The sequence below is a fragment of the Podarcis gaigeae genome, assembly GCF_964106915.1.
Source record: "Podarcis gaigeae genome assembly, chromosome: 10".
Taxonomy (NCBI): Eukaryota; Metazoa; Chordata; class Lepidosauria; order Squamata; family Lacertidae; genus Podarcis; species Podarcis gaigeae.
This window is the reverse complement of record NC_139686.1, coordinates 42074842-42088141: the sequence shown is the minus strand read 5'-3', so window position 1 is coordinate 42088141 and position 13300 is coordinate 42074842. Positions and strand designations below refer to the sequence as shown.

General features: G+C 39.8%; 1 protein-coding gene across 1 annotated transcript in view; it reads left to right on the top strand.

Moving 5' to 3' along the window:
- Positions 1-13300, top strand: part of ZDHHC17 (zDHHC palmitoyltransferase 17) — a 48594-nt gene that overhangs the window by 22244 nt on the left and 13050 nt on the right. Inside the window, exons 8-10 of the mRNA XM_083699259.1 lie at positions 8598-8723; positions 9082-9224; positions 10805-10905. Of these exons, the coding sequence (XP_083555385.1) occupies positions 8598-8723; positions 9082-9224; positions 10805-10905 (370 nt within the window). The remainder of the gene's footprint in view (positions 1-8597; positions 8724-9081; positions 9225-10804; positions 10906-13300) is intronic.

The following is a 13300-nucleotide window of genomic DNA, read 5'->3' as shown; positions in this document are numbered from 1 at the left end:
ACCTAAGTCCAGTTGGATACAACCCAGTGTTTATAACATTATTTTCATACAAAGCAATTTTCACTTAAAATTTTCTACTGTCAATATGTTTTCGTTTACTTCTAGATCTCCCTAAATACAGCTCCTCTAGTCTGGAACATTTGTGTTTTCTCTTCAGTTAATGGCAAGCAGCAGTATGTCATGATACCTTTGTGCAGACATACTTTTTCATATGAAGCAATGGGATACCAATAAAAAGAAACAACATATAAGAACATGTAACCACATACATAAATAAAGTACCATATTAATATGTTATAGAGAAAACTCAGGAAGCTCTCTCCATCTTGGCAGATAAGAGTTGCAGGGAGAATATTTTATTTAGTCTTTGAAATGTTTGGAAGAGAGAATAAACAAAAGTAGTCAGATACTTGAATTGAAAGCCCTTATTCATAATATTAGTAAAACGCTGCAGGCTAATACTTCTCAAAAAATTGAAGCCGGTATCTCTTGGAAGCCACCAGCAGGCCACTTACACTTGATTGCACCAGGAAGCTAAATAATCCCTCCCTTCCAGTACAGTAGAAGAAATTATGTATCTTTGTGACTTTTGTTGACTCTGTATTGGGGATTAAAAGCTCTCTCTCTCTTTATTTGCAAGTATTGTGCAAAATCGTAGGTATTCTGCCATATTTTGCCAGCCCATGCTGTTTTGTTCCTTTTACCTGTTGTTTTTCTCTTTTCTTTATCCTTAATAGACCCAGGGTAGAGTAAACATATGTCTGTGTTGTCTCTACACCCTAATTGTGCACAGTGGACAGTACACTTTGGTTCTGCTATACTGCCTGTTGGTAACAATATTGATGGGTTGATATAAAACATTTCCACCTATTAAGAGTACACAGCTATTGTAATCTAAATGCATCTAGGACAGCAGGTAGGCTTGCCATATTTCAAAAAGTAAAATTCCTGACACTCCCAAAGGGAAAAAAAAAACAGGGGGAAGGGTCATTGGCATGGACTCGCCCCCCCCAAACCCAAAAAACCAACACCCCGCCCCCAGCATCTCCAGGAGCTGATTCTTCTTCTAGCAGGGAAAGAATGGAAATTCTTTGTTGAGAGTCCCCCCTCCCCCCCACTTTGGGAGAGTGGGACTGAGGAGACTAGTTCCTTTGGACCTGCTCCTGAGCAAGTAGCCACAGGTCCCCTGTTCTCTTTTAGAAGGACTCCTCGCCTCCTGCTCTGCATCCTGAAAAGGGGAGTGGTTGTCTTCCTCGAGGCAGCAGCCATGGCAGCTTCGAGCAATGGCTCTCGGGGAAGGAGGAAGTTGGGAGCAGGATAATTGAGTCATCTTTATTCCCCTTTCCCAATGGTTGGTGGGTGCTCAGGGCTGCTCTTGCCCTCTTTCCACTGTCCTCCGCACTCCCCTCCTCCTCCTCAGTTGGGGCTGTTGTGTTTGGGGAGGCTGGGGGCACAAGCATCCTTTGGGTCTCCCACATAAGTGGGGACATTCCTTCCACTACTCAGTGGGGGGGTGCGTGGGTGACAGAAAACAGAAATAAAAAACCAGATTTCCACACATACGGGAAATTTCAGACATCTCTTAAAATTCAAAAAATTTCCCCAGTACTCCATTTTAGGCTTCCAATTTCCTGGTATGTCAGGGATTTTCCAGACATATAGCAGACCTACCTGTAGGGTACAGGCGAGTACTAGTTGCAACCAGCAAAATTCAGACTCCTGAAGTGACCTGTTGCTGTAGTTTTTTTGTGCTCCTTGTGCAAGTGCTCCTAGAACTCTTGCACAAAGACTCATCCCATGTCACCTCAAATGGCCCAGGATGAGGGAAGGAGAAAGGAGGTTGGCCTTTTTCCTCTCTCCCCCTCTGGGCCATATACCGAAGGCTGAGAAGAGAAGCAAAGAAGGCAATGGAGAAGGATTCATCATTGCCTTCCCCTGGCTGAGTTGCCTGCAGAGTTAGTTGCTGAATTACTTTTTTAGGATGTTTAAAAAGTATACCAATCCTACTCTCAATAAAACACTGATGTATATTAATGCAGAATTGGATTTATGCAATATGAAAAAGGTGACTCCTTGAACTGTTAGCTGTTGCAAACTATGTGTTGTGAGCTGCTTTTGACTTCTCAGGGCATTGTGTCTTCAAGAAGAGTAATTCAGTTGAAGTGACACAGTGACCATCTTTGATTGTATCTCAGGTCTGAATGAACTTTTTACTTCAAATCTCCCTTTATGGTGTGAGCAAACAATTCAGGAAACCCCTAACCAACCATAGCTCCGCATTTTGTCCAGACTGGGAAAGTGTTGTCAGAATGTTACTCCAATTTGAGTGTGTGTTTCCAGAGTCTGACTGATTCAGAGCAGGGTCTGAGGCTGAACCCACTTCACTGTTAAAGGAAAAATTAAAAAATGATGGTACTTTTCTTTTTCCCCCTTTTGACAGAACTGGATGTAAAATTTGCAGGTGTTGTAGCCCATTCAGAGTGAATAAAGCCTGCAAATACAGGCAAATAGGTCCAGGAGATTTAGTGCTGCACTCCTTTAAATTATATTTATAATCTTCAGTGTTATTTTTAAAGAGAATTGGATAATATTTGTTCCTTACTGAGGGGATGACTCTTCCTGCAAAGGGTAGCCTTTTGGGAAATGGCTAAAAGAAAAAGATTCCCTCTGTTTCCCCATGTGTTTTGTCAGCAGTTGTTATGAAAAGGGGAGGTATGAGGCCCCCTAGGTTTAGAACCTGCCAAATTGTAGACAAGAAGGTTTTTGTACTAGCCGCCTTTAAAGTTGATTTTTTGCGGGTGGGGTGGCTGAAAGGGATTCAGTATTCTCCTAGTGGTTTTGTTTATGGGCACCCAGGTAGCAGTGCACACAAAGCGGCAAGAAAAGTGATTTAGTAGTAGGTTGGCATGGGAATTGGAAGCATTCATCTGGTGGATCCATACTTCCCTGCCGCGTATCGTGCATTGTTACTGCCTGAGCTGCAGCTTTTTTGGGTGTTTGGGGGGGCGCAGCTTGAGAGTCATTCTGCCGTGTGCACCTCTTGCCCTTCCTGATTGACTTGTTGGGCTCTGCCTTTTCCCTAATCAAGAGGACTGGTGCTGCCTGTGCAAGTACATTATAAAGCTGCTGGTGATGCAATGCCTTGGAACCTTCCTCCTACTCAGCTGCTTCCTGCAGTGCAGGCAGATGGCATAGTTTGGGTCCACTGCCAGCTCAAAGTAATCCCATCTCATGTGCTTGGTGTGATGGGCTGGTGGCTTTTCACAGGATGAGTGGTGGTAGTATAGGAGAGAGAATTGTTGGTTGCTGTTCCTTTTCCTCCCCAGCGCCCACCACTGCCATGCTGCTGCCTCTCTTGAGGAAAGGATACTGAAGACCATCATTATTATTAAGCGGATTTGTAGCTTGCTTTTCAGCTAAAAAGGCTTCTAGTGTGGCATACATGAAATCAATTAAAAGAAGGCTACAGGCTTGCAATCTACAAAAATATGATGCACAAGAAAAAGGAGAAGGAAGAGGGGGGGAAATCAAAGTCCGTCATAAATTCTTAAGCAGTTGTTCTTAAAATGACCAAGTAGCACACTTCAATGGTAGGAGGTGACTGATCATGCTGGTTGTTGGGAGTGATCCGTGCTTCCCATCTGTCCCACTGAGGTAGTCTGACTGCTCCCAGGTGACAGGTGAGATATACACTGCATCTGACATCTCCTCTGGGATACCCTGCTCAAGTTCCACACCTTACAACCTGACCTTGCCAGTATTAGCCAGTGGCACAGCCTTGCCTCCTGCTTAACAATAAGAGAACTCTTGGTGGTTCTGGTAGTAAGACTGGCCTCGCTCCCAATGGTAGTTGTGCTGCCAGCCTCTGCTGTGAGGCAACTCATCACTGCTGCTGCAGTGAAGATGTGTTTGAGTTTGGTGGTGGGAGAACTCAGTATGGCCAGTGCTGCCACCATACACCTCTGCCACTGCTGACATAGAGGCAGACATACCTCCCCAAGTCCAAATACACCAACTAAGGAAAGCCTGTTATCTAGCAGGGAAGTTGGCTAAATCTGGCAGTCATTAAGGTCTTATCAGCCCCATCTCCCAACTTCCCAAAGGTGGTAACACCTTTCTTGGCTGTGTGCCACTTATCTGATCGGCTGTTTAAAGCCGTCTGTCAATCAAATCTTACTTGGGTTGAGGACCCTAAAAACTGGAATGTTACCAACATTCTGTCATCCATTACCCTCCCCTCTGACCACCCAAGATGCTGCATTATTTATGATGAAGGCCCTAGCTTTGTGAGTATACAGATCATAGACTTAGCCTGTTTTTCTAAAAGGTTTTCCTTATTTCCTAAATCACCATTCTCCCTTTCCCCTTTGTTCTCTTACCACCATCCTTACTAAACTTCTTAAAATTGACTGTTAGGTTTCTTGTGTGTGTTTCACACTACATGTGGTTATCAGAGGGATTTGACAGAGAAAAGCAAACTTCCCCAGGCTGCGGTGAGAAATGAGTGAAAAGTTGGATGTTCCCTCTGCCTGAATTTGCCTTTTAAGTTGTCAGGAACGTCATTTCGATTTGATTGGGTTGAAATCAAATAGCTGTTTTTAGTTTTAGCATGGAGTTTCTAGGCATATGGCTGGGTACCTTGGCCAGTGTATAATAGAAGTATGTAATGAAATAGTCAAGTGAGTAGTAGGGTACTTTGGCAAGCTTCTTCCCTGTGGCTTATCTCAGTTTTTTCATGAATATCATATTGGCTTTCTGCCTGTCCTAGGGCCTCAGGGTGGGTTTAAGTATTTTCTCTTTCTTTTCCCCTCTCTAAATTGTAAGAGAGACAAACATGTTGCTGGTTGTTTGTAACAAGAGGAAGCCTGTAGAATCTTAAGCCCTGCAACAGGGTAGCAGATCATACCCCTTGAATTGTGGTATACCCTTTGAGGGGAGTAATAACTTTTTTTAAAATTGTTGCTTTATTTCTGGCTGTATCTTCTGACACTCAGCTGAAATTGTAGGGATAAAGTTACTGTCATTCTTTAGCCTTTTAAGGGTTTTTTCCCCCCTTGATCCTTGAAAGGCGTGATAAGTCTTATAATAAATTATGCCCTTAACTTGCAGAATTCTTTGTTTTTACTGGAACATCTCCTCTGAGACACTTTTAAACCTAATACTTAAAAAGAAAAAGAAAAGCCTGCCTTTTTGACTGGATAGCAAGTACATCATGACTTCAGTAACATAAATTTATTTTTGAACAGGCAGTATTGTGCCTTTGTTAGACATCAGGGCACCGAAGTGAGCAAAAGCATGCTCCCTCTTTTTTTTTAAAAAAACTAATATGAGAGGTATCTTGGTGTGATCTAATTTAGGGCCTGAGTATGGATATCCTTTTACTTTTTTTATCTTGGATATTGTGATTATGGGGGAGGGGGGACCAGGAAAAATAATAGGAAAGTATGCATACTAATAGTGAATGTGCTACAGGAGTGGCTTTAAAGAACTTGCTAGGTAAAAATACAAATATACACTAGAAGCTTATATTTAGGAAGTTTTTTTGTGATTCAGATCTCATTTGCTATGATATAGAACATGGTACATATTCGTAATTAATATATAGTGGTCTTTTCCTGCCATATATTTGAAAGAAAAGCATACATATCTACTTTTAACTTTGGTTTTGCAACTCTAGTTATTCCTCTAAAAGTAACCTGTAATTCTACTTTTAAGAGTCACCTATTGTATCTATTCCCACAGCTGACAATAAGGCTTCTGTCAGCAGAACCGGGAGGGAGGGAATTTTCGTCAGTCCTCCATTCCCTGCCCCTCTCCCCCCATCTGCTCTGGAGGGTTCCCCATCCATGGCTTCATATTACTGAGAGAAGCCTCAAATTTGGTTAGTTGATTTGTATGGTGTCTCTCTCCTATCTATCATATCTATATCTATCTATCTATCTATCTATCTATCTATCTATCATCTATCTATCTATCATCTATCTATCATCATCTCTATCTATATCTATCTATCATCATCTCTATATCTATCTATCTATCTATCTATCTATCATATCTATCTATCTATCTATCTATCTATCTATCTATCTATCTATCATCTATGTATCTATCATCTATCTATCATCATCTCTATCTATCTATCTATCTATCTAATCTATCATCTATCTATCTATCTATCTATCTATCTATCTATCTATCTATCTATCTACAGTGTGAGTCCTTTAAAAGAGGCCCTGTGAATACAGAGTACACATGTTCCATGGGGCCTCTTTTAAAAGACTCACCCTGTATCATTGATAATTGTTTCCGAAGCTGTGCAAATGTAGGAAATGAGTGGATGTACTGACTAGCAGGGCATTGGTGCTTTTGAGCTCATTTCTTTTGCTTCTGCTGGGGAAAGTCCTGTTTGGTAAATTGATATCTTTGTGGCCTAAGCTTTTTCAATACACTGTTCAAGTGGAAGGAAACTCTCCCTTTGGAGACCAATAAATATTGTTGCCTGGTTTTTGCTGCTTTCGGGATCATCATTGGGCTAAATTTCCAAGTCACCCATAAGGTTTTGGTGCACAAATCCTATCAATAGAAATTAAATGCCTAACTCTGATTAGGTGTCTAGTCTCTACTGATGCTGGAATTTAAACGTGTACTTCTTGGCATTTGTACTCTTGTCTCAAAGGCTATTTGCCTTTCCTTGGGTGATTTTTCAGTTTCTGGTACCTGTCTCGTTTTTTTTTAGGCGGGGGCCGAACGATGGAGGATTCAGCCATTTTTCAAGCCTCCATGAATGCTTTGTTTAGGAGGGGAGTTACCTTCAGTAGAAGAGTGGAGGAGTGCAAAACTGGAGCTGGAGGTACCTTCAGTTGGTTGTTTTTTGCCTCCTCTATACTACAAGAACAGTCACAACCTTTTCTTTCTTTCTTGAGGCAGTACGGTTCTGTAAGAAATCACTGTAATAGATTTAGGGTACAACCCCATATATTGTGAGGCAATTTTCATTTTGGGCTTTTCTTTTGCTTTTTAGATAGGGAGGATTTCTACAGTAGAGTGATCTAAAGGAATTACCTTGCTCTGAACTCATGCAATTGGAGTCATAACTTCACATATCTTTGTCCTTTGACATTGTTATTTTACGCAAAGTGGGTGGGCTTGCTCAGGGAAGCAACCACGAATTGTTAGCAGTGCATGCACTGGGGTGGGCGTGGGGAGGAAGAATGGAGAATCACATTTCCCTAAAATAGCTGTAGATGGGTACCTATTATAGGGCATTTTGTTCAACCTTCTGAATTGGGGACGAGATTATAAAAATTAGTCATTGCTTGGCTAGTAAAGGTATTTCTGAATGCTCGGTGAATAATACAAGCTGCCAATCAGGTATCCGCAATCAATACATTAGTTTGTTTCATTTTTTAGACTTTTAGTGGTGGTTGTTTAGAGTACTAGTGAATTGTGAAAAACCTATCTGTTTTCATGTGCTTTTAATGTGTGTACCAGATCCACGCATGCAGATGTTCCATCTGCATACAGGTGGACTGCTTCACCTACATGTCAAAATCCCTTGCTGTAGCAATATTTAAAGGAGGGCAAGAGGAGCTTCAGAGAATGCTTCAGAAATCACTCTCTGAAGCACATCCCACCCTGCTTTTAACAGTGTTCCAGGACGTTTAACAGGGAGGGGGCACTCAGAGAGTGGTTTGCCAACCTTCTCTCTGAAGTATCTCCCACCCTCATTAAACCTGGAACAATGCTAAAATAATGGGGCCAGCAGTAAGCAGGACCATCTGTTTAGTGCTGAGTTCGGGCAAGCCAGAGAGCATGTCTGAACTCAAGAGGAACACTCTCTTCACATTTGAGTAATCCTGATTAGCTCTGGGTCCCCATGAAAGGCTTCTAACAACCACATGCTTTAGGGCTTACATACGTAGAATCCTACAAATATGTAATCTGTACACAGTAAAAGATATATAGAACATTCTGGTAGAACCTAGGTGTGTGTGTTAAATCAAAGTGTTAAATCCAAAATGTGAAAATCTCGTAGGAGTAGGATAAGCAAGTATAGTTTTGATTTTTCACTGCATGTAAGTGCATCAGAACAACAACCTAATACACACCTACACGTGCAGTCCACAAGAGGTAGAGATTGAACATCTGTACCAACTGAATGTACATGGCATTGATAACTAAGCAATAAGCATTGTTCACTGTTTGTGAAATTCCATGAATGGATATTGCTGCTTGTTAATATTTGAGGGAGAACCAATTATTCCAAACTAGAGAGCTAAGCAACTTTTAAACTCCCATTAATTATTACATGTGCACACTAAGGATAATGAATGAACTAATTGTTTCAATACACAGAAATAGCAAAGATGTTATTTCATTTGATGAAACTGATTAAACTGAGAAAAGATTGGAAGAAAGTAACTCTCCATAGCATAAAATAAATTAGCAACCAAAATAATGCTTTATAAGAACAACAACATATTACATGTTTTAAAACTCTTAAGTAGTTTTAAATGCTTAAGTTACTATTTCTAAAAGTGAAATTGTTGTGCTCTTTTTTCCTTTTTAAAATTGTTAATCTTTCATACTCTTGACAGGGTGAATCACCACTTGATTTAGCAAAGCAAAGAAAAAATGTTTGGATGATAAATCATCTACAGGAGGCAAGGCAGGCAAAGGGATATGACAATCCATCATTTCTCAGAAAGCTGAGGGCTGATAAGGTGAGAAGAATCCTTAAGTGATGACTCATGTAATGTGTTCTTTTAAAAATAATTTCTGACCCTGCTTAGATGACACCCCACTACAGTTTATACCAGGAGGTATTGGGAGTCTTGGGTTTACGCGTCTTTCCCATCCCCAAATTTGCCATTCTCTTCTCACTGCAGTGAGAAATGATTGACCAATCCTAGGCATATTGCATTTTTCTGAATCTAGGATCCTTCCTAGTCTTGCAGATAAACCCCTCTTTCTACATATTAAACTTGCTATGAAGTATCTGAGTGTTAAAATGAAGCACTAACTTTTTATACAGTTCATAAATATCCAGGTTAATTAATTGTTGTTTGTCTTTTTATGTAGGAATTTCGTCAGAAAGTGATGCTGGGAACACCTTTCCTAGTTATTTGGCTAGTTGGGTTTATAGCCGACCTTGATATTGATTCTTGGCTCATTAAAGGACTAATGTATGGTGGTGTTTGGGCTATGGTTCAATTTCTTTCCAAGTAAGTATTTAATTAGGGAATATGTTGGAGTAGATAGTTTGGTATTACATAAAATACTGACAGATGTATAAAAGCCCCGTTCTTGGGGGAAAATATTTTACCTAATTCACTCTTCCATTAAATGATTGTTCAGGATAAGTAAAGAAAATTGTGTTTTGATGCCCTTCCATCCTGTCTTCCAGTTAGTTTATAGGAGACCTACTGTGCTAGATTGAAGTGGCATTCATATTTTAGCTCTGAAAAAAAGAACCTTAAATACCACATCAGTCACATTATGAATCATCAACTAGTTGTGTTGTATGAAAATGTGTCTGCCTGCCCAACATTAATGTTTTCTCTTTCACAAACCAAATATTGAAATCCCTCTATATAATGATCAGCTTATTTTCTATAGAAATGAAAATACCCTACTCTTTTATTTCCATAACGTAATGGTCTGTAATAAGCAGACTTCTTTAAGGAGGATATTTTTGGATTTTTTTAAAGGGATCTTAGTATTCATTGAGTGGATAAAAAAGGACAAGAATTATTACAGGCAATGCCCAGTTTAGGCATGTTCGAATGATACTTGATTGTGCATATGTGCATGGCTCTGAACCTGGAAGGAGCACAAAAACATCACAAAAGGGGTGGGGTGGGCTTACACGGGCTCCACTGACAAGCACAGGGTTTCGGAGCAGAAACCCTGTGCAACCCAATGATAGCCTGTATATGCCTCTTAATTTTTATGACTCTAATTTTAATGGCAAAGAGAAATCCATTCGTAGTAAGAACATTGTTAAACAAAGAAAGTTTGCATGGTTGAGTATCTTAAATTTATTTATTGTCAGTGTAATATAGCACATGTCAGATAAATATTTTAAACACTGGAATCTCTTGTGTAAGTATAAGAGATTATATTACTTCAGCTCATATTCTGGGTTTGGCTTTTTCTTCAAAGTCTGTTAAAATAACTATCATTTTGAGTTTTGCTGAGTGTGCTGTTCAGCCTTATTTTTAACTGCTGTCAAAATGTGGCTTTAGAAGAAAACTTTATTTCCAAATTTACTTTGACAAAACACATGCAAACAGGAGTATGAAACTCTTTTAGACCTGGTTAGGGGACAGGATATGTAATATGTATGCAAGTAACAATTGGGAAAATTGACCTAAAAAGCAAAAATTACAAACAAACAAAAAAATAAAATCTGTCTGTTCAGGTGGTCACGTAATTTAAATTAATAATTTAATGTAGTGGTTAACAACATTTGTGAACATGCTTACAAAGCAGCCTGGTCATCCTGAACTCTGATCATGCATATGTAAAATCTTCTCCATTTGAACATTACAAACTGAACAGATTCATGTTCTGAACCTTGTAATTATGAACTCTTGCAACATTCTGAGGTCTAAAAAAGTGCTTGCTGGTTGTTGAGTAATTTAGATTATTAAGACCTTTTGTAGCAAACGGACAGGTTATTTAAAGCTCTAGTGTTTGTTTCTTTGTTTTTTAAAAATAAGGCTATAGTTACTTGTTTGTGAATGAGCTAGCACACCCATATTTGAATATGTAATAACCTATTATGTTCTTTGTTTCACAGATCATTCTTTGATCACTCAATGCATAGTGCACTGCCCCTTGGAATCTACCTAGCAACAAAATTCTGGATGTATGTGACATGGTTTTTCTGGTTTTGGAACGATATCCTTTATATTGTGCTCAGCATTTGAATTTTTTCATTTTAGTGGGTTATATTCCAGTGCTCACATTCAAGAAAATTAAGAGGCTAGAATTTTAAGAAATTGAAGTTTTAGCAAGAGGATGTGGAAGTTTTATGGTTCAGACTGGTCATGGAAAAGGGTTAAGGGACTTCAGTGAAGCTGAAGCAGGAGACAAGCGAACACGAGAGGGAGTGAAGCATGACAGTAAGTAAAAGCGGACTGGGCCAGATGGAACAAGTAAAAGCAGATAGTAGGACATACAGATTGAAGGGGACAGACTTAATTACATAAGGCAGGGATGGGGAATCTGTTGTTGGATGCCCATTATCCCCAGACAACATGGTTAATTGTGTGTGTGTATACCCATTAGTTAAATTACTCAAAACACAAGCTCACAGGTTTTACTGATTTGTGGCAAAATAAGTTAAAATAAAATGTTTTTGAACAAGTCCTTAAACCTAGCAATATTTAGTCCTAGTCTTCTACCCCCTTGCTTTCAGTCTCTTCCTCTTTTTTTGGCTCTACATAAGTGTTTCCTTCTTGCTCATGTTGACTTTGCTTTCTCAGTAGCTGTGCTGATTGTCATATCCCGATTACTGGCTCCTTCTGAAGTTAATATTTATGAACATTTAATGACATTATAGCAAAGTACAAGTAGATACTACATTTGCGATGTGGGTGCTGCCAGAACAGTCCCCTCTAAATCCTACATGTCAGTTTACTTTAACTGATTAATGTTGCCAGCCTCAATTATTAGTTCTTCTAGCCATTCAAGTTCTGCTGTCAGTCAGCTTGTCTGCAACTTGTTAGAAAAAAATATATGACATGTGCTCTGCTTTATAGAATGAAGTAGAAAAATTGTGGTCAGGGTAAGAATTTATTCTCATATGTCTTACAGTTTGATGAAATCAATTGCATCAGAGAACAGTGCCTTCTTTCTTCTCAGTAGGAAGAATAATGTGATATCTGACTAAATGTCTCTGTGGCAGCTTTTTATAAATCTGTTTCTGGAATATGTTTTGATCAGAAATAAAAGGGCATCCAGATTGATTAATTTAAATATCTAGAATTGACTTTTAACTTGTCACTAGAATTATGATGAAAAGTAATATTTTGTATTTATTCACTGCATTCCACTTGGGACTCTTGAGGTCTGTTTAGTTATTTCTGTGCTGTCTAGGGTTCCCTTCTAACCTTGCATCAAAACAGGCTTTGATACTGTTTTATAAACCTTAACATAAGAGGGAATCTGGTTAGCTTCAATAATAGCCTATAACAGCAGGAAAGACAACCTATAAAAGAGAGAAATTTGTGTTGGATGATACCATGCAATCCCCCTCAGTACTCTTACATACTTTCCTCACCATTATTAGGATAAAGGATATGTTGTCCTCTATTCCTGTTAAAGCAAGTGCTTTTCAAGATGTCTGCATTTCATGTAGCAACGTCTTCTTAACTTTCCCCACTTATATAAGTTCAGAGGCCCAACCACAGAGGTAGTTCTGTTAGCACATTGTGTAGAGCACTAAAAGCAGGCAAATGTGACCATACAAGGGTAGGGGGGAACCATCTAATCTCTTTCTTTGGCTTGGACCTATCTCTTCTTAGTCACAGGAACATACTGTCCAGTTTTGAAAGCATCTCTCTGTCAGAGGTTTAATGCCAGACAGACAATTAAGGGCATCTAGCTTCTTCATAGTAGAACATAATACAGTTTTCTCTGCTAGCTTCTTTTTAGTGGTCTAAACATGTGGTTTAGTTATTGAAATGAATGCTGGTACTTATTAAAACATGTAGTCATACCTTGGTTTTCAAACAGCTTAGTTCTCGAACGTTTTGGCTCCCTAATCCACAAACCCGGAAGTGACAGGACTTCCACGGCTTCCAGTTGACTGCAGGAGTTTCCTGCAGCCAATCAGAAGCCACACTTTGGTTTTGGAAGTCGAACAGACTTCCAGAACAGATTCCTTTCGACTTCCAAGGTATGACTGTACCGTATTCTTTTGGGAGCTTTAACTGCATAAGACTTAGACTCAAAAGCTCTGTTATAATGACATTTTTCTACACAAAGGTGATGAAGTCCAGTTGAAATTTGTGTCTTGGCTAAATGGGCTTAAGTGACCATGCTTTTCTTTGCATATAACATTAAATCAAGTATGGTTTAATGTGAACACTCAGTGTGCTCCTCCTACCAGACTGCTGAGAAACAAGCGCATGGTTTGACTTGGTGTTTTGTCTGCAGAGCCGTCTTTCCCATAGGGCTTAGTGGTGCATCGCACCAGGGCGCGGTCTCTCAGGGGCGCCCCAGCAAGTGGGGGAGCTGCGCAGCTTTGCCGGCGGCCTCCCCCTTCCCTGCCCGCCCGCCAGCTGCGCCC